The sequence below is a fragment of the Pelobates fuscus genome, chromosome 5, assembly GCF_036172605.1.
Source record: "Pelobates fuscus isolate aPelFus1 chromosome 5, aPelFus1.pri, whole genome shotgun sequence".
Lineage (NCBI taxonomy): Eukaryota > Metazoa > Chordata > Amphibia > Anura > Pelobatidae > Pelobates > Pelobates fuscus.
In genome coordinates this window covers 348,582,461-348,604,058 of record NC_086321.1, presented here as the reverse complement: position 1 = coordinate 348,604,058, position 21,598 = coordinate 348,582,461, and the positions used below count along the sequence as shown (strand labels likewise).

Below are 21,598 nucleotides of genomic sequence, written 5' to 3'. Positions count from 1 at the left end.
CATGTCGTCCAGGTATATCATCATATGTACACCTCTGCTGCAGAGAAGGGCGACTACCGGTTTCAGCAATTTGGTGAAACACCACGGGGCTGAGGACAGGCCAAAAGGGAGGCATCGGAAACGCCACAACGTCTTTTCCCATTGGAATTGAAGTAAGTGGTGGCATTCCTCTGCGATCAGTATCGTGAGGTATGCATTCTGGAGGTCCAGTTTTACCATCCAGTCTCCCAGTCTGAGGAGGTCCCGAAGGCAGTGTATCCCTTCCATCTTGAAATGATGGTATGTGACAAAGGCGTTGAGCGGTCGCAGGTTTATTACTGGTCTCATGCCTCCGCCTTTCTTCGGCACTAAAGATATTGCTTAGGAAACCGGGGGCGGTAGCGGAGACTGGCTGTGTTCTGGGTTCGGGAGGCTGGAATCGTGTTGTGGTGGAGCCTCTGTAGCCCCGGTATGAAGTCCGGGGGGAGTGGCCGGACAGACGGCCCCGCTGTCTGCCGGCCCCACCAAAAACCCTCTGCGAGAACACACGCTTCATATTATTTTGCGCCTTGTCTAGTGCCGTGAAAGTGCTGACATAATTTCCCAGGGTTTTTACAAAGTCGTCCCCGAATAGGAGACCTTTTGACTGTATGCCAGGCTCAGAAATTGTATTAGTTTTGGTTCAATTTTCATTAGTATGGCTTTACGCCGTTCCGTAGCCAAAGCGGTATTGGCGTTTCCAATTAGACAAATGCCTCTCTGGATCCATCCCCTGATGGCCAGTAAGTCAACTGAGGTCCCCTCAGTAAAAGCAGTTTCGACTAAGTCGAAAATCTTTGGTATAGGCCCGAGAATGTCTAGGACTTTGTCTTGGCAATGCTTGAGGGAGTAGTCCAGTCCTTTTTTGGCCTTCTATCCCGACTTGCCCAGGAACTGGGCGATCTTGGGGTCCACCTCGGGGGTTACACAGGTCATGTCCGGGACCATGGGGCATGGGCATTCCGCCCTTAGCTTACTCCTTGTGGCCTTATCAAGGGGTTTTCTTACCCTGGTCGGTATGTAGATTGCCACGTGAGTTATGGGGTACCAGTCCGCTGAGCGCGGATTGTACAAGGTATCCGGGTCAAAGAGGGGTTTCCACTTGGGGATCTAAAACTGCGGATTCGTCCGCCTCTTGATCAGAGTCTAGCACTGGGAGTGCAGTCTCGCTGCGTTCAGGGGACAAGTTGTCTAAATCAACCGGGTCGATGGCATCGGACCCATCTGACACCTCCTCTGAGTCCGAAACGGACGAATCAGGTAGGGCTTCTGCCCTCTTCCAATTCCGCACCGCTTTTGCCCGGCGGGGGGCTCTTTTACGTGGGAGCACCACGTCCTCAGTTTCAACAGGGCACAACCTGTCCGTCACACTGGTTTTGGAGGCAGCACCTGTTAGATGGTGCGATTTGCATGTAGCCTTGCGGCCGCTAGGGACCATCGGCTTACTATCAGAGGCTACAGGGGCTGAGCTGGGGGTTCTGCCAGATGCTATTATAGCGGAGAAGATAGTGTGTGACAGGGTGTCAGACATTGCTCCCATGGCATTAACAATGGCCTGTATCACTGACTTGATCATTGTAGCATCCAGGAGTGCCTGGAACTCCTCTGAGTTTGCGTGGTCCTGGAATGCTTCCTCCCCACTCCCCATGGCCGCAATGCCTATAGGCAGGGCTGTAGTATTACGACTACTAGGTTTTGCAGAGGTGGGGGGGGGGGGGCAATAACTTGTTTGTCAGCATGGGACTGCATACTGGTCAGGATGCGTTACAAAGGGAGAGCTGGGGTAAGGCACTGAGCAGTATTAAACGGAAATGGCACAGGGCAAACAAATACCCTTACAGTGGGTTATGACCCAGAGGCGATCTGTAATTGGTGGGAAAAAAACACCCACTGTGAATAGTGTTAGAGAGATAAAGCCTAATATGAGCCTCCGTGTCCTTTAATAAAATCAGAATTTACCATCTCAGCCAATCCAATGCTTTCCTATAGTAAAGCATTGTAATTGGATGAGATCATCAATTCTGATTATGTCAGCCAAAGAGGCGGATCAAGGGTGCGGCCACCGCTGGAAACCCGCGCAGAGCTGGAATAAAGGTGAGTAAAATACATTTTTTAAAGGGAATAAAGGGGGGGGGGGAGCAGCCACCAAAATAGATAGTTTAACACTATAGGGAAAGGAATACCATGGGAATTCCATGGGCCCAAGAACAGGTATGGTGGTTCAATTGCACCAGGTACTCTCCCCATGCCTTTCTAGCCAGAAAAATATATTTTTATTTATTGATCCAAAAGCCTGGGAAGTTAGTGTGCTAGATTAATAATGCCATTGTATGCTTATTCAAAATTTTCACCCAGGCTATGATATGGAGGCTAAACTATGTATCCCTAAAATTCCTGCTAGACAGTTTACTGAATAAGCTCAAATTGTATACAACAGAACTATGGGTTCCTGATTATAGCTTTTCTGGAAAATAGGGCCAAATGAGAGTTCAGCTTATTTTGAAACTCAGACCGGTCCTTTCGACAGACTGATTTACTGGGTCCTTGTCGCGTCTGGGACAAAACATCAGCCCCCCCAACTGCAAATTACAACCATCATGGCATACCACTGCCAAACAAGACAACCATGGGACATGGAGTCTTTCCAGTTTTATCATTGATTGATCGGTCTTAATTAGTGGAAATGTATATATTTTCAATACTTTTCACACACATCGCATTTTCTGAGGTGGATGTAACAGACGGATGTGTCCTACGAAAGCAAACCCCCCTCCTATAGTATAGCCAAGTATGTGGGAAGTTATAGGAACATTTTAGAGAATTTCACAAGACTTATTTAAAGGGCTCAAGTCATACACAGTATACAGAACAGCAACATAATAATGGTAATAATATTACCATCATTGTTAAACCTTGCTTGCAAAAGTAGACATCCTCTGTGGTTTCAGAATGGAGAGGGGTTATTTAATAAAGTGAAAATTGTCAGGAATTCAAAGTGAATTTCAAATAAAAGGCCAAAATAGCTAAACTGAAAGCACTGTCGACTTGGAGAATATTACCGGTTTGGCTAATAATAGACATGATCTAAACCAGGGGTGCCCAAAAAGGTAGATCCCAAGATGATAGAACTACAGCTCCCATGATGCTTTCCATGCCTTCAGAATGACAGAGCATCATGGAAGCTGTAGTTTTAAAAGATCTGAGGATCTACCTTTTGGGCACCCCTCAATAGACTGATTGATTGAGCCCATGTCACCTTTAGATGGAATAGTAGGCTCTAATTGGAATTACCTTGTTATGACATCATAGTTATAAAAGTAGATGCCAAGGCTATTTCACATAAGGCCTTTTGGCACTGTTTTTCACTAATCTCTGTAAAATGTAACTATTTTGTCATCTAGGACAAATAAATAAAATATAAAGTTAAAAAATAAATAAATGTCTATCGGGGTCAATATGGCCCCTCCCCATGCAACTATAGATTTAAATCTTGCCTTATTCCCCCACCTGACATGCTTTAAACGGGAGCATATCTACAACGGGTGGTTGCTGAACGGTTAATGCTGGCAGTGGGATGGATTATTCTAATAATGGAATCGGGGTGACCTACTTCTGCCTCCACCTCATTCTCTTCCCACTGGCCAGCAGTTGTGGTGGGAATTAAAAAAAAAAAATGTATAGACAGGTTAGTTATTGCTAACCAACTGCTTAAAGGACCACTCTAGGCACCCAGACCACTTCAGCTTAATGAAGTGGTCTGGGTGCCAGGTCCTTCTAGGGTTAACCCATTTTTTCATAAACATAGCAGTTTCAGAGAAACTGCTATGTTTGTGAATGTGTTAAGCCTTCCCCTATTTCCTCTAGTGGCTGTCTCACTGACAGCCGCTAGAGGCGCTTGCGTGATTCTCACTGTGAAAATCACAGTGAGAGCACGCAAGCGTCCATAGGAAAGCATTATGAATGCTTTCCTATGTGACCGGCTGAATGCGCGCGCAGCTCTTGCCGCGCGTGCGCATTCAGCCGACGGGGAGGAGAAGAGGAGGAGCGGAGGAGGAGAGCTCTCCGCCCACCGCTGGAAAAAGGTAAGTTTTTACCCCTTTCCCCTTTCCAGAGCCGGGCGGGAGGGGGCCCTGAGGGTGGGGGCACCCTCAGGGCACTCTAGTGCCAGGAAAACGAGTATGTTTTCCTGGCACTAGAGTGGTCCTTTAAGTCCCCTTACAAGAAGCGATATGATTTAGCTTATAAATTAAAAGGGAGAGGCCTGTCACTACCCTCACAACCACCTATGGACATCAAGTGGGTGATCATCAATAATAAAGGAAGAAGATATGCCATTGTGAGGGAACTGCTGGCAGCTGACCTGTGGCATGTGAAGTGGGGGTAAAAGGGAGACTCGGATCCTCCCTCTAGTTATATGGGGTCATGTTTTTTTTTTTAGAAAACGGAAATTCAGGCATGCAGTGAGAATCGGTGCTGGAACACAGACTTACGCGTTAAAGGACCACTTTAGGCACCCAGACCACTTCAGCTTAATGAAGTGGTCTGGGTGCCAGGTCCATCTAGGATTAACCCTTTCTGCTGTAAATATAGCAGTTTCAGAGAAACTGCTATGTTTACCTATGGTTTAATCCAGCCTCTAGTGGCTGTCTCATTGACAGCCGCTAGAGGCGCTTCTCACTGATTTTCACAGTGAGAAGATGCCAGCGTCCATAGGAAAGCATTGATAATGTTTTCCTATGGATTGGCTGAATGCACGCGCGGCTCTTGCCACGCATGCGCATTCAGCTGATGACGGCAAAAAGGAGGAGGAGAGTTCCCCGTGCCGAGGGAGCCGGACAGGGGAAAACAGGTAAGATTTAATCCGTTCCACCCCTAGAGCCCGGCGGGCCCTGAGGGTGGGGGGGGACCTAGAGACCCTATAGTGCCAGGAAAACGAGTTTGTTTTCCTGGCACTATAGTGGTCCTTTAAACTGTTCAAGAACGTATTAACGCATTGAGGGGAGCCAGTGGCAGGGACCCCCCAGGCACCATAACAGCATCATTTCTATGAAGTTGTTATGGTGCCTGAACAGTTCCTTTACCGATGGATATAGCTGAATCGGAAGGAATTCCGTAAAACCAGCTATGTTTTCAGTTCAGCTACTCTGGCCGTGAATGTAAAAGTCACCTTGAATTCTCACTTAGGTAAAATCCCCAGGACGTACTTGGAAACCACAGTAATCTGAATGTACCTTTCCTGGTTAAATACTTTGTTATTATTATTATATAGCGCCAACAGATTCCGTAGCGCTTAGATTCACGAAAAACACTGAATTGTAGCAATCCCAGCGGCCTTAATTTCACCAATTCTCTAAAATTAAACCCTTATCCTGCCTTCTTAAATGTCAGAATTGGCAGTTTAGTGAATAAGACCCTGCGGGTAATTCACACCCCCCTCCCCCCAAATGGTTTTATTTTTATGACAAGTCACTTCCGTGTACCTCATCACACCACGTGCCGCGTCGCCATAGCAACAGTGACATCACGACGCCCTCCCTTCTTTGAGAATAGCCCCCCCACACTCCGACCTCTATGTACACATTTACCTTTTCGCACAAGCGGTCACGCCCAGCTCGCCGAATAAACACTGTTGGTAAAGATGGCGGCCTCGGCTATTGCTACATATTTTTTTTATATACTCCTTCCCCTCCCCCCTTTTACAGGTTTTGTGACCTATTTATTCCAGGCCTCAGAGCCCGCGCGAACGCGCACACGCAATGCCTGCGCGCGCGCCCCCTTTTAACCTGGGTTCGTGCACGCGCTGTTACTAGGCGAGCGCCGAGGGGCGTGGTCAACGTGCACCGTTCTACCTTTAACTTCGTCTTCTGCGAAAGCCCGGCCAGCCAATCCGCTCCCGCCGCAGCGCGAGCACGCGACCCTGAGGGCTTCATCAGGATGCAGATTGGCTCGCGATTGGCTCAGTGACAGCGAGAGGAGGAAAAAAAGGGGGCGGGCCGCTGCTGCCTCAGCCCGTATAAATAGTGCAACGCAGGCAGCCTGTCGCCATTTTAAGAGTCCGTTGGACGGCGCAGAAGGCGGGGGATTTTTCTGGTTCCGAGACCAGAGAGGCCGGATGGTGAAATCCTCCCTCCAGCGGATACTAAATAGTCATTGCTTTGCCAGAGAGAAGGAAGGAAATAAAAGGAGCGCCATGCCTCTAATGAGTATTCCCAGTAATAGTAGTGAAAGGTAGGTGGCCGCTCCCCCCCTGCACGAGGGACCGGGGGGAGGGGTTAACGTCACCTGAAGGACCTACCGCCTCTGGTACTAACCCTTCCCTCCCCCCGGCCTGTCATTATTCTATCCTGTCAGCCTGAGGCCTAGCTGGCTCCGGTAGGTACACGGGAGGCAGGGTGTTATATGGAGTGGTTGGGGTGACTGCTGGCCCTGTGAGGGACTATCTGAGGGCGGCTGGCCCTGGGGGAGGTAAACAAGGCCTGAGCTGGGAGCTCCTCCCAAACTGCGGCCTGCTATTTATGTGAACTTGACCTCTCCCCACTCACTATGGCTGTGTTAGCTTCATTATATTATTTATATAGCGCCATCAGACTCTGTAGCGCTGTTCATTAAATGCCCTATAATACCCCCACCCCCCCAAAAAAAAGAAATGTTCACCCCTTGAATGGTGACTCACACTCTATTGCAGTGATTAGTACTCTTAAGTAAATATTTTTTTTTACTGGCATTTATAAAGCGCCAACATAGTCCACAGCGCTGTACAATTGGGTAAAAAGACAGTAAAATAGAAACAGATACGAAAGGTAGAGGGCCCAGCCTGTGAGCTTACAATCTAGAGGTTAAATTTTATTTCAATTGCAGTCTTGAAACCACAGGGGGAGAATATAAAAAAATCCCCTTCCCAGTATTGTCTACCAATTTGGTTTAAATTATTTTGGCAGTAAAGCCAAGGGGGTACCCAATGTAAAAGTCTGACTAGTACAGCGCTACAGAATCTGATGGTGCTATAAAAAATTAGTTCTTGTTTTTTGTCTATCATTTGGGAGGTGGCTCTGTCTGTAAATTGATATATACATCTAGATTTTTCTGAGAAATAATGAACAGACTTATAACTCTAGATCAAAGTCCAACATCGTGGATTGTTTACGGAACAAACAAGATTTAAAATCATGGGCGTTGGACATTCTTATAATTTTTTTTAGTCTTGGCACTTTAACGCTTTACCTGTGTATTCTTATTTTATCAAATTTGCCCTGCTTTTAAAGTGTTATAAAAACGTGAATGGATGCATAAGGAGCTGGCTTTATATTATACACCATAGTTTTATTAAATTTGTGGCCTTGGGTTTTACTTAAACATGCCTTTCATACTTGCCTGAGAAGCATTAAGTCTTTATTCTTTCTGTGACTTCGTGATTACCTACCTAACAAACTTATTTCATATTTCTACATATTTGGTATGGTTATTTCATCAGTTAACAAAATATTTTCTGGAATATTGTTGGTGTTGGTAGATGGAGACAGTCATGTGTGTGTTTACACACTACCTAAGATGCAATTTGTGTAAAAATAGTGCTTTTTGATAATGGTATACATGTTTTCTGTTAATATTGGAATTTAATACTTGGAAACTTGTTGGGCATGTTTATCAACTACAAACTGTGATCCGTAATAAATATGGATGCAATTTTATTGCTTCATATTGCGTGCCAGGCCAAATCCTAAATCGGTTTTGAAATTGGGACTTACTAAAAATGGCTGCAGGGTAGAGACTGACATGAATGAGTTTGCACTTTTGCAATGTAGTAAATTGAAGGCCTTAAAACAAATCTGTTTCAAATCGAGTTGGGCTGCTTAACCTTCTTTGCCAGTGATGAAAGTGAAGTTCCATTTATAGCTGTAGATTAGAGTGTCTGCTAATGCAATGCTCACTTTAGCCTAGTTTAATGTTACTTAGTAATTTTACTATTCGTGCAGTTTGCTTTCTGACCATTTTCTTGGCCTTTTTCTGCTTATGGTTTTGTCGACATCTATTTTAAGCATCATGCCAGTTGTGCATTTATTGGAACTTAAAACCTTGCGGCCTCTGTAACCCGTTTTTTGTGTTGTCTGAACATTAACGGATTATCTCCAAACGCTAGTTGTCGAAGATTTTGTGTATAGAAAGCAATATCTAAATGAATGCTGTTTGCTCGCCTTACAAACCCTTGTGGGCATCTGCTTGCTACATCTGCTGAGATGACGCAAGAGCGCTGCAGGGTGAGAGATGGTGCATAGGGAGGAGCTAAATATTCCTTTGTAGAATGGATGGCAGACTCATGCTTTATTGCAAAATACAGGATTGGGTATAGCATATTTGTATGTGTTGATCAGACTGGTCTGGAAGTAGTTTGATATCAAGTATTCCCCTTTAACTTGTCTTCAGTTCTGATACCTGTTGTTTCTTGTTACACAACTCTGAAAACCTCCCGGCCAGAGCACTGATTACATCGTCACTTAGTCAATCTAACATCTAATTGAAAGGTGGAAAACAAATGTAAAAAAAATGACAGATCAATTGATGGCTGGTGTCTTTCTTTTCATTGACCAGTACATATAATATTAACTGGGCATGTATATGTGGCATATTGTTAAATGGCACAACTCTAGTATTTTCAGTAACCGTTTTAGATTTAAACTTTTTGTATATATTAAACTTTATAATGGGATCAACCGATATAACTTTTTTGAGCCTATACCGATTATCGGTGGGTTTTCAGTCTAACTGGTAAAAATATTTTGTACATTCAGTTATAAGCCTTTTTTTCTTTTATAAACCTTTCCTTTGATCGGTAAAAGCACAAAATATACATGCCCATTGATTTTTAATGCCTTCAAGAATGTTTGTGTAATGGATGTGGGTAGTGTATGTGGGGGTGTAAATGTCCAGTTTAAATCTGTGGCTAATCTATTCTGCGGGCTAAATTTTTATCTTGTATAATTGAATAGTTTAAAAATAAAAAATATTCCTTCCTGCCTTTTTACATGTGAACAGACACATTACACTCCCTAAAGGCTTAGTGCCAAACAGATAAACAATGGATCCCTAATTTATAATGTACTATTGTGCACTTATTGCTTTGTCCATCTAGTTAAAAGCTTTTAAATAAGCTAAACTTGAATCCAGTAAAGGTTTGCCTTGTCGGTCATTATGGTGTCACTGAGGTCCAATCAAATTTTTCTCCCAGGTTCAGAGACCATTGTGCGTTGGGGTAATACTTTAATGTCTGTAGAAAAATCTCCCCAAGTATAGGTTAATGGTGTTTTTAGGGATACAAACAAATTGAAAAGGTTTTACTAGCATTCAAAATGCCAGGATGATTTATCTGCATTTGTAACATCTATATTGTAGACTAGTGTTGAATAATGTAACCTGTATATGCATTCTGCACCATTATCACAGGCTATTTAACATTTGACATATTGTAACTGTTTCTGCTATCTCAAGTTTCTAATTGTGTTTTTTTTTTTCTCCTTTTGTTTTAGTTCCAGAGTTTCTTTCAATTGCTGTAGTAACCTGGGTCCCGGGCCTCGGTGGTGTTCCTGATGTCCCTCACCCACCCCTGAAGATCCCAGGTGGGCGAGGGAATAATCAAAGGGATCACAATCTTTCAGCTAATTTATTTTATTCTGTAAGTAACCTGAATTAACATTTGCATTGGTTAGTGTTTGAAAAGCAATTTACACTGTCACACCTCGTTCATATGCTTTAGTTAGTAGGCATGTTACCTTAGAAAATGTTCTGTGCAAACCAATTTTGTGACAAAATTGTTACAATGTTCAGCATATAGAAGTGGGCACTATTTGGGGGATAAAAAATTAACTAACTGTTACAATGTTGCCATCTTGTGGAATACAAAATCAGCATCTGCCTTAGTATAACTGAAGCAACCAGCTTTTAGAGTGTACTTGTTATGGGAAACACAACTTTTTCTAATTTTAAAGGAACATTCTAAGCACTGCAATCACTGCTTGGTGTAGGTGTAGTTATTCTGCTGCCCCATTGTAAGCAGTAAAACAGTCTTTGAACAGTTTGACTACTGATCTGGGGGCAATGTTCACTGCCACAAACACCAGAGTTGTAAGCCCTTAAGCAGGAACATCCATCTCAGCTATGCACTCTCAGCTACCATTGCTTCCATGTTCCAGGATTGAGTGAGAGAACACTTGTACAATCAGAGTGGATTTTATTAAAATTCTATGTAAAGGGATACTATAGGCACCAGAAACTACAGCTTAATGTAGTAGTTTGTCTATAGCCTCTCCCTGCAGGCTTTTTAATGTAAACAATGCCATATCTTTGAAAAGGCAGTGTTTTCATTGTCTAGTAACACCTCTAGTGGTAGTCACTCAGACGGCCAACATAGGTGCTTCCTGATTTAATGCTGCAGTGTGCAGCACTGACGTTCAGCATATCCAGGCTCTGCATGGAGATGTCGAAAGCTCCCCAATGGATTCAGAGCATCTATGAGGAGATGCTGATTAGCAGTGTTTTGCTCTGCATGCAAAATAGCCTCCTGATGCTTTCCTATTGGAGTGACCCAGTAGTTATGATGGTCTGACACGGAGGCAGGGCAAGACCAGCGCTGGGGAAAAAAGGTAAGTAAACTCACCTTTTTAAAGTAAAGAGAGGTGATAAGGACCTAAATAGTGATTTTACCACTAGTGTCGGGTATACATGTTTTGTGTGTTCCATTCAATAACTATTCAGTAATAGTTGAGCTTGACAAAGACCTTTTGGGGTCGAAACGTTGCTGTTGTGGTTCCTAATAAAGTACCTGTCTTGAACCAAGGAGTGCCTGGACCTTTATTACTTTAACTATTCAGTAAGACTTGATTTAAATGTCTGACTTTTTTCTATATAGAATAACTTGATTCTTAAATAAAACAAGTTAATTTGCTTTAGATGCACTGGCTCAAATTCTTTTGTGCAAGTCTATTTTCAAGTAGCATAAAATGCACCAATTGGAGTTTCCCTTGAGTAATGGTGAAATCTGAGAGGAGCTGAAATATGAGCCTGAATGTTCTGTAAATGCAGAATCTTACTTTCTATTGGTTTGATCTGTCGTGGACTTGTTACACCACTTTCACAGTTTAAAGGTAATAAACATAAACCATGCTAAGGCAGGAATGCAGTTGGTTAACACCACACCAAAATATTTACTTTATTCTCTTTTGTAACTTTCAATGACATTTAAAATATTCCTACTTTTGGCAGACAAGTCAACTTAAAGAAAGACAATGTGCTGACAAAGTCCAGCTAAAACAATATATCGAAGACTTGTAAGTCTTAGTCAGCATCTTTGGTTTAAGTATTTCATAGCAGCAAAATGCATTGTACTGTCATTTAATACCTCTCCTGCATAATATTAACTGCGGTTTCTTGAACAGTAACCTGTTGATCTACTAAAATGTTAGAGAAAAGGCATGGTTTGTATTACTGCCTAAGATCACATCCAGTGGCATCTCCTCAGATGGCTTCTATAGGTGCAGCACTGACATTCAGTGTCTCCACCCTCTGCATGAAGACTCAGAACTTTCCTCATGGATTCTATGTATCTGTCAGGAGATGCTGATTGGCCATGGTGGCGTTTGGCTCTTCCCCATCCGCCTCTTTGGTTGAAATAATTAAAATTGATAATCTCGGGCAATCCAGTGCCTTCTTCATGCATCTTGTCACCTTGGAAAAATGATTTGCAAAAGTTTAAAAACAAATCGCTTAATATAGCTTTTGTGCTGTATTTATGCATGCTATTGGTGTTAAATCTAACTAGTAGTCATATTTTAAAATGTATACTACTTTGCAGTGTTTGTGCAGGTATTCAGAATACTGTCCTGGCATCCTGCTTTTAAAGTTGAACAGTGTTGTATTGTTGGCCTTCTTTATTTAGGTTGCCTTGGTACAATATGCAATTTTAATTGGATTTTTTTTATAACTGCTGAGCTTCACTCCTTTTTATTTTTGTCTTCAGGATAATAGGCTGAGCATAACAGAGGAGCTTACATCCAACAACAGGACCAGAGTACTTGATGTCCAATCCAGGCTGACAGATGGCAAGCAAGTCAATTGGAGGGCTGTGTTAAACAAAAACAACCTCTATATTGAAATTTCACCTGGCACACTCCCTGATGGGAGCAAAGATAGGTATGTACCTCATCTTACATGCTGCTAGATTAATGGATGCTTCAAAAATCCTAGCTTCTGAAATTAAGCATCTTGCTAACAATTTGATAGCACCGGCAATAGTGAATAGAAATCCTATTTTAAAGAGAAGATCATGCCTGTTTCACTTTAACAACCAACTCACCTGTGTGGTGTTTAATAAACTATATAGAAAAAAGTACTGTATAATATCCCCAAAAGACCAGAAAACAATGCTAAACACCCAAAAGTGTACCTCACATACACCAATCTAATATGACAAAGAAGTAAATCTATACTATACCAACAAGTGATAGTATAGATTAAAGGGGTAGCAAACAAATATCATGAAAAATACAACCGGTGTATAAAATAACACAATTCTCTAGGAGATATAAAATATAAAAAAAAATCACACAATAGTGAAGTATATACAGAAATGAATAGTTCAGACCCGAAGGTAGAGAACTTACAAGACCATGCTGAAGAGAAAAAAGTCCCTCTGTGGTAAAAACAAACAATAAAAACAATGAAGAGCCAAAAACAAAGTTCTAGCTTGTATCCAACGCGTTTCATCTTAAAGACTTCTTCAGGGATATGTCATACAGTTCAACAGTCCTTTCCTTATATAAGCCTCAGAGGATCTTTAATTTGCCGCGAAATAAATTCCTACTTCCAGGTTCCGTCTTTGCCAGTTGTTGATTGGCCGAACGTGATGACGTTTTCGGTCGTCTGTGAAGGGGAGGGCTACTTCCGCGTTTCACTCTGGAACGCATGCTGTCCTTTTACCTGAAAAGACACTTCCACTGTGGAACGCACGGTAATCTCGGCAACCAATAGGTTGCGGAGAACACAGAGCGGGACAAAGGAAGGCTATCTATAATCAAAAATACATCAGAACCACACGGACTCTGCCCAAACATATACATAGAGTTAAACCAAAAAACAAAAAACACTACAATAGCAAATTACTCACACAATGAACAAATATATAAGCATGTATGCCACAAAACACAGATGGCACACATGGGCAAAAAATAAAAAACAATATAAAAAAGTGTGACCTTAAAATTGGGATATCTAAAAAATGGGATGTCTAAAGACCCAAGAAATCACTTGGGCCATAGGAAGGGGTGTGGATTCTTACTAAAGGAGCCTCCCCAAATCAATATCCTGATTAAGGCCTGTCTTTAAAGTTTTCAATGTATAAATCCAAAAGGCTTCCTTTTTAGCTAAGTCGTTGATTTTGCTTCCTCCCCTTCAATGTTTTGTGACCTGATCTATACCAATAAAAGTCGACCATTTAAACATGCTACAAGAATTACAATGATTATGAACACTATGCTCCACCTTATGTGTGCTAATATTATTAAAGTGTTCACGAAGCTGAGTATGTAAAGTTCTAGTAGTCCGTCCTACATACTGGGCTCCACATTGTAAGAGAAATTACATATGGGGATGTGCAATGTATAAACCTTTTTTTAATAAACTGAAACATTTAAATATTTTTAAAACTTGTTGGTTTTTTGTTTTTTATTCATTTAGAATATCAGCCCTCACTTTTAAAGTTTTATAAAAGCCTAATTAAACCTACCTGTAATAGAGCACAGGACATCTTCCTGTCACCACTCTGCCATTTAGTGCTTCAGTTGTGGCATCGGTCCAATTCTTTTCATAGAGAAACATTGGAATCTGTGACTCCCCATGTTTTGACAATCAAATACTTCCCATAGAGAAGTACTGAATTAGGTGCTCCTCCACCGGAAGCATGATGTTGGCATTGTATTTGATTCAAAAGGTGGCAGGCAGGCATCCCAACAGAAATGTGTTCTCGGGCAAATGTAAAAGTTGTCACTTCTAATTTTACATTGTCAGTGAAAAAGTAATGGTCTGTATGAAATCATTTCTATTAAAGGAATGCTCAATTGTACAGTATGTTTAACAATTTACTAGATATATTGGTTTGGTAATTGCATGACTTCATATGCAACTAGATTTTTGTTTGTGTCAAAAGGAGTAAAGCATTTAATTTCTTTTCCTCACCCAGTTTTGCTGTTCTGTTGGAATTTTCTGAGGAACAACTCCAAGTGGACCATGTCTTCATATGCTTTCACAAAAGTAGAGAGGATAGAGGTGAGTGAACGTAACTGTATTCAGCTTTTTCCATCTTATTTCTGCTTTTCCATTCTCTGACTATTAAAGGGGCAGTCCAAGCACAAGCACAACCACTCTGTAGCATGTAGTCAAGACTCCTCTTCATATATAGCTTAAGCAGACTTTCATAATAAATTCCTTTGGTCAAAATTTCTTAGTTGAGTTTCAGCTAAGTGTTGGCCAATGAATTCAGTGCAGAGATGAACAGAATTGATATTAAGAAGTAAAAAAAAATCTGTAATACATGTGTACTGTAGTGGTTATGGTGTTTAGCGTCAAAGTTACTTTTGTGCTATTAAACACCAAAAATTAAAGCACCCTAACCACAACAGTGAAACAAAGTGGTCTGGGTGTCTAAAGTGTCCCTGTGACCAATCATAAAGATCGATTATCTGTCAATCCAGTGCTTGACCCTATGAAAGAGTTTGAAGGCTAGTGCACAGCTAAACAGTCTGAGACCATCTTATTAATATGGCAGTGCCTCTAGTGGCAGTCATATTAACAGGGATATGTTAACCCTGCAATTATGGAAGAGCAATGTTTTAAACGGCAGGATTAGGGTGCTCTGAGTGCCTATTGTGTTCCTTTAAGAAATCTCTTTATTGTATTAAAGAGACCCTCCCACTCAACATAATTCTATTAACTTATTGGGGCTGGAATCACAGGGTGCCATCTCACTTTTGAGGCTTAAACAGTTTTTGCATGTGTTAACATGAAGTTTCCTTTGAACACATGTACTCTGCCTCTTTGAGGCTGCAGCAATCTGGAAGGTTTTGTGTTGGTGGGGAATAATTGCTTCCCTCTGAGTAACAGTTGGTTGCCAGTGATCAGCTGAGAGCACTACACTAGATCAGCAATCAGTGGCTGCCAAGGCATAACGTTCCTAATCTGACAGAGTATGAATGCCTGAAGCCAACAACTTTGAGTTAAAATGTTCAAAATGGTTTAACCCCTGAAGATGGTGCCCTGTTACTTCAGCCACCAATAGGGGGCAAGGATTCGGTGATGGTTATGGGAATGTTTCTTTTTAAAAGCACAAGTTGAGTGAAAGATGGTCCTAGAGATGTAATTTTAGTGCAAAACTTACTATATTACATTTTCTTACAGCTGCACTTCTCCGAACATTCAGCTTTTTGGGCTTTGAGATTGTGAGACCTGGGCATCCCCTTGTCCCTAAGAGACCCGATGCTTGCTTCATGGCTTACACTTTTGAAAGAGATTCATCTGATGAAGATTAGAAACCCTGCAATGTTTGCATCTTTAGAGCTTTTTGTTTTGTTTTTTTGTTTTCATGTCATCTGTGAAGAATCGTTGTGAGATATTGTCAACATCTATTGAGCTTAATTGTCTAGTGAGTTTTCTGCACCAAGCTTTTGCTGCAAAGAGAGAGTGAACAGGATGTTGAAATTTTTTTCAAACTATCTTTTCAGAATTATTTTGCCTGCATGTTTTGACTTTGAATAAATGCTCACTCCAGATTACAGCTATATTGATGGATGTTTAATGTGTTTTTGTGATATCAAAGTATTTGCTTTAATTCTAAATAAAACCTTTATATTTTAAGATCCTAAAATATTCATTTTTTTAAATGATGAAAGAATTCATATGACATTCTAATTCATTTAGGAACATGAGCTAGTAGTTGATCCAAAAGATTCTTTGACATGCTCTTCCAATGTATATGACTCTGAATTGCAGTGTGGTCTCTGCCTTTGTGTACAAAGCGAAAACAATACAAAACCTTAAGCTGTAAAACATTATTTGCTGTTTTGCCAAATAATTTTAAATGCTCATAAAATGGATTTCACCTATTTTTGAAGTTGATCCAAAAATGGCAGAAACCTTGTTCATAGTAATTTTTAAGTTCTGGGGAAATGCCTTGACTCCAAAACAGCAGTCGGATTTCTCATTGGATTAACAAGCTGTTAAGCTACAAACTGTTGTATGTACTTTATATGCTTGTTTGTTTTTCCACTTACAGGAATTTTATAGTGTAAGGAATGCAAATCTTTATTCCTTACACTATAGCTTCCATTGCGTGCCCCCATGCATTGGAAAGGTTTAAACCAAAACATTTGTTTACTCATCAAATTCCAAATGCTGACCTCCCTCAGCACTCCGCCTCCTCTGTCATGTGACTGGGGAGGCAGGCACATCTGGCCCTCCCAATAGAGCATTGTTCAATGCTTGCCAATGGAGATTTAACGGACAATGTACAATGTATGCTGAGGACTTCCAGCATCAGGCGACCAAGAGTTGCTTAACCACCAGAAAGTGCTTCTGGTGGCTGACAGTTACTAAAGGCAATCTTAGTCTTGCAATTTCTCAGTAAAGAGTGACCGGGACACTGCACACCAACCACTTCAATGAGATGAAGTGGTCTGGATACCTACAGTGTCACAGTACCAAAGCAGTCTTTGCAGTTGTGTTCAATGGGATTTACATCTTTCTCACTTACAGCGCCATATGGTATACTTTATTTTTTTGTACAAAAAGGTCTTTAACCCCTTAAGGACCAAACTTCTGGAATAAAAGGGAATCATGACGTGTCACACATGTCATGTGTCCTTAAGGGGTTAAAGGACCACTCTAGGCACCCAGACCACTTCAGCTTAATGAAGTGGTCTGGGTGCCAGGTCCAGCTAGGGTTTAACCCATATTTTTTTTTATACTGCTATGTTTATGAATGGGTTAATCCAGCCTCCAAATCCTCTAGTGGCTGTCTCACTGACAGCCGCTAGAGGCGCTTGTGTGATTCTCACTGTGAAAATCGGTGAGAGCACGCAAGCGTCCATAGGAAAGCATTGCTAATTCTTTCCTATGAGACCGGCTGAATGCGCAGGCAGCTCTTGCCGCGCGTGCACATTCAGCCGAATGGGAGGAGAGCAGCTCCCTGCCCGGCGCTGGAATAAAGGGAAGTTTTAACCCTTTACTCTCCGCCCTGCCCTGAGGGTGGGGGGACCCTTAGGGCACTATAGTGCCCCGCCCTGAGGGTGGGGGGACCCTTAGGGCACTATAGTGCCCCGCCCTGAGGGTGGGGGGACCCTTAGGGCACTATAGTGCCCCGCCCTGAGGGTGGGGGGACCCTTAGGGCACTATAGTGCCCCGCCCTGAGGGTGGGGGGACCCTTAGGGCACTATAGTGCCCCGCCCTGAGGGTGGGGGGACCCTTAGGGCACTATAGTGCCCCGCAAACGAGTTTTCCTGGCACTATAGTGGTCCTTTAAGTGAAGGTGGAAAAAATGTGTGTACAACAACAATTTAACACATTTTGTGTTCAGTTTTGGAAATGTGTGCATATAATTAGTGCATCCTAAAAGTCTAGAAATTAAATTAATATTTGGTAGTTACATGTTACAAAATAAAAGTAGTAAAATAACATTTCAGAGCTGTCACAAAACAATTGCCAACAAAAGTTTATATTTATATAAAATAGACCGTGGCAAGCTATTTACCTAAATGTATTTTTACTTGGGTAGTCTTGTAACTTTCATTCTCTGCTAAATATTGTGGTAAAATTCAGTTTTTTTTTTTCTGGTTCTTAACACGTGCACAAGGTTTTTTGTATTCTAGAAACTGATGTAGCTGGGAAAAATTGAGTTCTGTACAATAGTAGCACATCAGAGTACAATAACCCCTCATGAATAGAAGACCTGAGCAATACAGTTTTTAGTTAGACCTTTTATAGATGGATTTGATAGGAAAGCCTCATTTTTGGTGTGAAATTACCCCACAAATGCCTACCATTAGTGAAAGCATACATTCCAGGCAAGGATGGTGTATCATGTGCCTTGGCTTGCTGCCATTTTTGTGCCAGTTTGTCAAAGTTGGCACTTCTGGAACGAATTTTGCACGGTTAGTGCTGTATAAGACCAGACTATTTCAGTTTATACAAAAATAATTTGTTCGTGAATTTAATGGGCCTATTCTGCATTTTGGGGCATTGTAGCAGTTTTACAATACAAATTGTCTTATGAATGCATGCTTTTTGTCAAAGTAGACATCACGAGGTATGTCAGTATATTTTAGCCTTATACAACCATTTTAGCATTTCCTTTAAAGTTTATATATTTTCATATGCTTTGCAAGTTGGCCGTTTACAAAATAAACTTTATGCTACTGTAACAAATTACTAAATTGTTCTTGGCTCGATCTCCTGAATACAATATGATCCCCCTTTGTGTACTCATGTCATGTTTTTGTGAAAATACAGAGCTGAATTTATAACTGTACCATTGCAGTTATTTAAAAAAGACATTAAAGATATGTTGCATTTTGGTCTTTTTGGATCTCCTATAAAATTAAACTACTTCATAAATGCATACCGCTTGCTAAAGTGGACACCATGGCGATTCGGTTAGAATATCAGATGACTACTCTAGCCAATTGGCAGTACTGCACAGTGGCACTCTGCCCTTCATGTAACTGATTCAGAAGCCTGATGTTGCTTGGGGTACCTTGAGATAGGTGCTGGAGGCAACCTTTGTTAAACAGCTTGAGAACTATTTAACCACTTACGGGATGGGTTTGCCAAGGGCTCCATAATGTCATTTAGATTAAGTTATGGTGACCGGAGTGTCCCATTAATTATACTCTGCAACATCTTTGGAGTACAATACCCCATATGTATGAAAATAATCCCAAATCTAACCTTGATCCTAAAGTTTACCTAAACCATAGTTCTATGCCTAGCCAGTATTTTAACCTTGATCATAATATTTACCCTAACCCTTTATGTAGTGGTGTGATTCCCTCTACTGGCCCTAATCACAATATTCATTCTAAAACCATTTTACATTTAAAGCGAATGCTGCACTTAACCTTAACTTTCAATCTGCATCCCCAATTTAATCCTCCTCACATAGGTTTCCCTTAGCTAATGTTACTGATTTTAGCAAAGGGAATTTGAAGCTAAAACAGTGGTATGTTGCCACAGTTTGGCTAATTTAGTGAGGTCTTGCGGTAAGTCATGACCATGCGGTGTAGAACCGTGATCTGGATCCTTGTGGCATGAGTGTGACCCAGAGGGGTTTGAGGAAGCATGCAGCTGCACAAGTTCTTCCAAAACTGCACACTAGTGGTTCACAAGGGAAGTATGCTGTGAGAGCCCTTAATGCTGCAGGCCCCAGTGTGGCAGCCATCATAAGAGGTAGGCCGGAGTCGCATAGTGCCTTGCCAAGAAGGCCAACAGAATTCATTAGTTGGGAGTGGGATGTGTCCAGGAATAGTCTCGCTTTAAACCAGGGCAGGGGATCGGCAGTCTCCCCCACCTCCAGTATGTCAGCAGGCCACAGAGTTGTCCAGCACGGTCTTTGTCTTCAGGAACCAGGCAATAAGGCGTTAAACAATCAGCAGTACTTTCCTCAGCAAATAAGTACAAGTTGTGCCCAAATAGTGCTGAGTTAAGTCTATTATATGGTTTCATTACTAGTTTTTCTGAAGAAGTTCTAGCTTGGTCAGCTATCAGGCCCTGCTCCCTTGCTTTCTATCTTTTAATATTGAATATAGTGTGCCCAATGTATTTTGATCAGTGCTGGGCAACTGACAAATTTCAACACTGATCAAAATGTCATGATGGGAGACCCTCCGGGAATGTCCTAATCACCAGGTCCAGTGAGACAATTGCTGTGGCTGAGCTTGATCGCTTAGCTGCAGTGTTCTCTCTAGATTTAAAGGGCTATATGCAACTCATCAAAAAGTCTAGATCCACTAAAATGGCCCCAGCTGATAGTGGGAAGCCTCAAGTATTATTATTGCCATTCATATAGCGCCAACAGATTCCGTAGCGCTTTACAATATTATGAGAGGGTATTTAACTATAAATAAACTTACAGGAACAATAGGTTGAAGAGTACCCTGCTCAATCGAGCTTACATTCTATAGGATGTATCTATTGATACCTGAGTTTTCTAGTGTGAGCGGGAATTTAAATCCCCATAGAAGAACTGCATGCAGCTCAACTGTCAGTCTGGGGCCCACTAAAAATTATACCTGGGTTACCTGGTGTGAGCAGGGATTTAATCCTGCTCACACAACATTGTAACAATTGGGATTTTATATCCCAGATTGCAGCTCTCACATTGAGCATTATTCAGTCTAGAACCACAAATTCTGGTCCCAGTTTATCGAGTACCACAAGGTATTAAAAAAATACCTGGGGTTCCCTGATACTTGTAAGGATTTAAAGAGGCACTGTCCTCCTCCTCCCCCCCCCCCCCAAAAAAAAAGTAGTATTGAAAAATGCATTTTAAAATATATTGTAATTTCACTGAAATTCCAACCTAGTCAAGTGATTAACAGTAACAAACCTTGTCTCCGTATATTTTCTCTGCCTGACTTTCTTAGACTGAAGGCGGAACTACAGTGTCGGTCCCGACACATCATCAGTGACGGCTGCAGGTAATTGTCTCTGTCTATGGAGGACCCATAGATCGAGATCCCTGGATGCAAGATCCTCCATAGACCTCAATGCTGTATTCTTGCACATGCGTGAGTGTACAGCAGTGACATAGTCCCCTAGCGCTAAAGCGGTGAAGATGAAAGAAGATGGTGGTGCCTGCAGAGACTATCATGTGGTTGTCCTTAAGTGCTTAAAGCAGCCAAACATATCTTAAATACCTGAACCTGTGCTTCCAGAATCTGATAAAACAACTATAGGTACCCAGGCCATTTAATCTCGTTGAAGTGGTCTGGGTGCAGTGTCCCTGTCCCTCTTAGTCCTGCAATTTAAATCATTCCAGTTTTAGAGAAATAGCAAAATTTAAATTGCAGTACTTAGACTGCCTCTAGTAGCTGTCCACCAGACATTCACTAGATGTCCTTGCTTACTGCAGTATTACAGTTTGACTCTGTGAAATGACGCTGGACGTCTTTACAGCTTTGTATTCCTCACAATATAGTGTTGCTTTAAAAATATGTCACATCTTTTTATTGTTGTAAGAAGCCCTTTTTGCTGCCACAGTAAAAATGTGTGACCACTTCTCCTGTCACTGAATATGTTAAAGGTTAATGTGTAACATTTTGTTTTTAAGGAACACTCCACACAAAAAAATACTTCAGCTTGCTTGTGTCTGGACTCTGTCATTTGTTGTAGCAGGTTATAAAAATGCCAGTTTCAGTAGAAATAGTCATAATTGGGGACAGAAACATTTCCACAGAGCTAATACAGAAGCGTATGAAAGTCGCTATTGAGAAGCCTCTCTGGAGTAAATGAGGCAGGTCTGCAGCTTTTGCAAACAGTTGTTTTTCAT

The 21,598-nt window shown here is 41.7% G+C and overlaps 2 protein-coding genes across 6 annotated transcripts in view; one reads left to right on the top strand and one right to left on the bottom strand.

Annotated features, from left to right (window-relative positions):
• The window catches only part of JSRP1 (junctional sarcoplasmic reticulum protein 1), a 141,011-nt gene extending 135,327 nt beyond the window's left edge, over positions 1-5,684 (bottom strand). The window contains exon 1 of one of the 5 annotated variants that reach the window (XM_063455878.1): positions 5,604-5,684. The gene's annotated coding sequence lies outside the window, so the exon portion shown is untranslated. The remainder of the gene's footprint in view (positions 1-5,603) is intronic. The other 4 variants (XM_063455877.1, XM_063455879.1, XM_063455880.1 and 1 more) reach the window with 4 other exon arrangements.
• A 363-nt stretch (positions 5,685-6,047) lies between these two features.
• Positions 6,048-15,912, top strand: OAZ1 (ornithine decarboxylase antizyme 1). The gene is given in 6 exon segments (XM_063455870.1): positions 6,048-6,246; positions 9,540-9,597; positions 9,599-9,685; positions 12,026-12,198; positions 14,243-14,328; positions 15,457-15,912. Coding segments are annotated over 6 exon segments (651 nt in total). The 5' UTR covers positions 6,048-6,130; the 3' UTR covers positions 15,588-15,912.
• Positions 15,913-21,598: the final 5,686 nt, after the last annotated feature.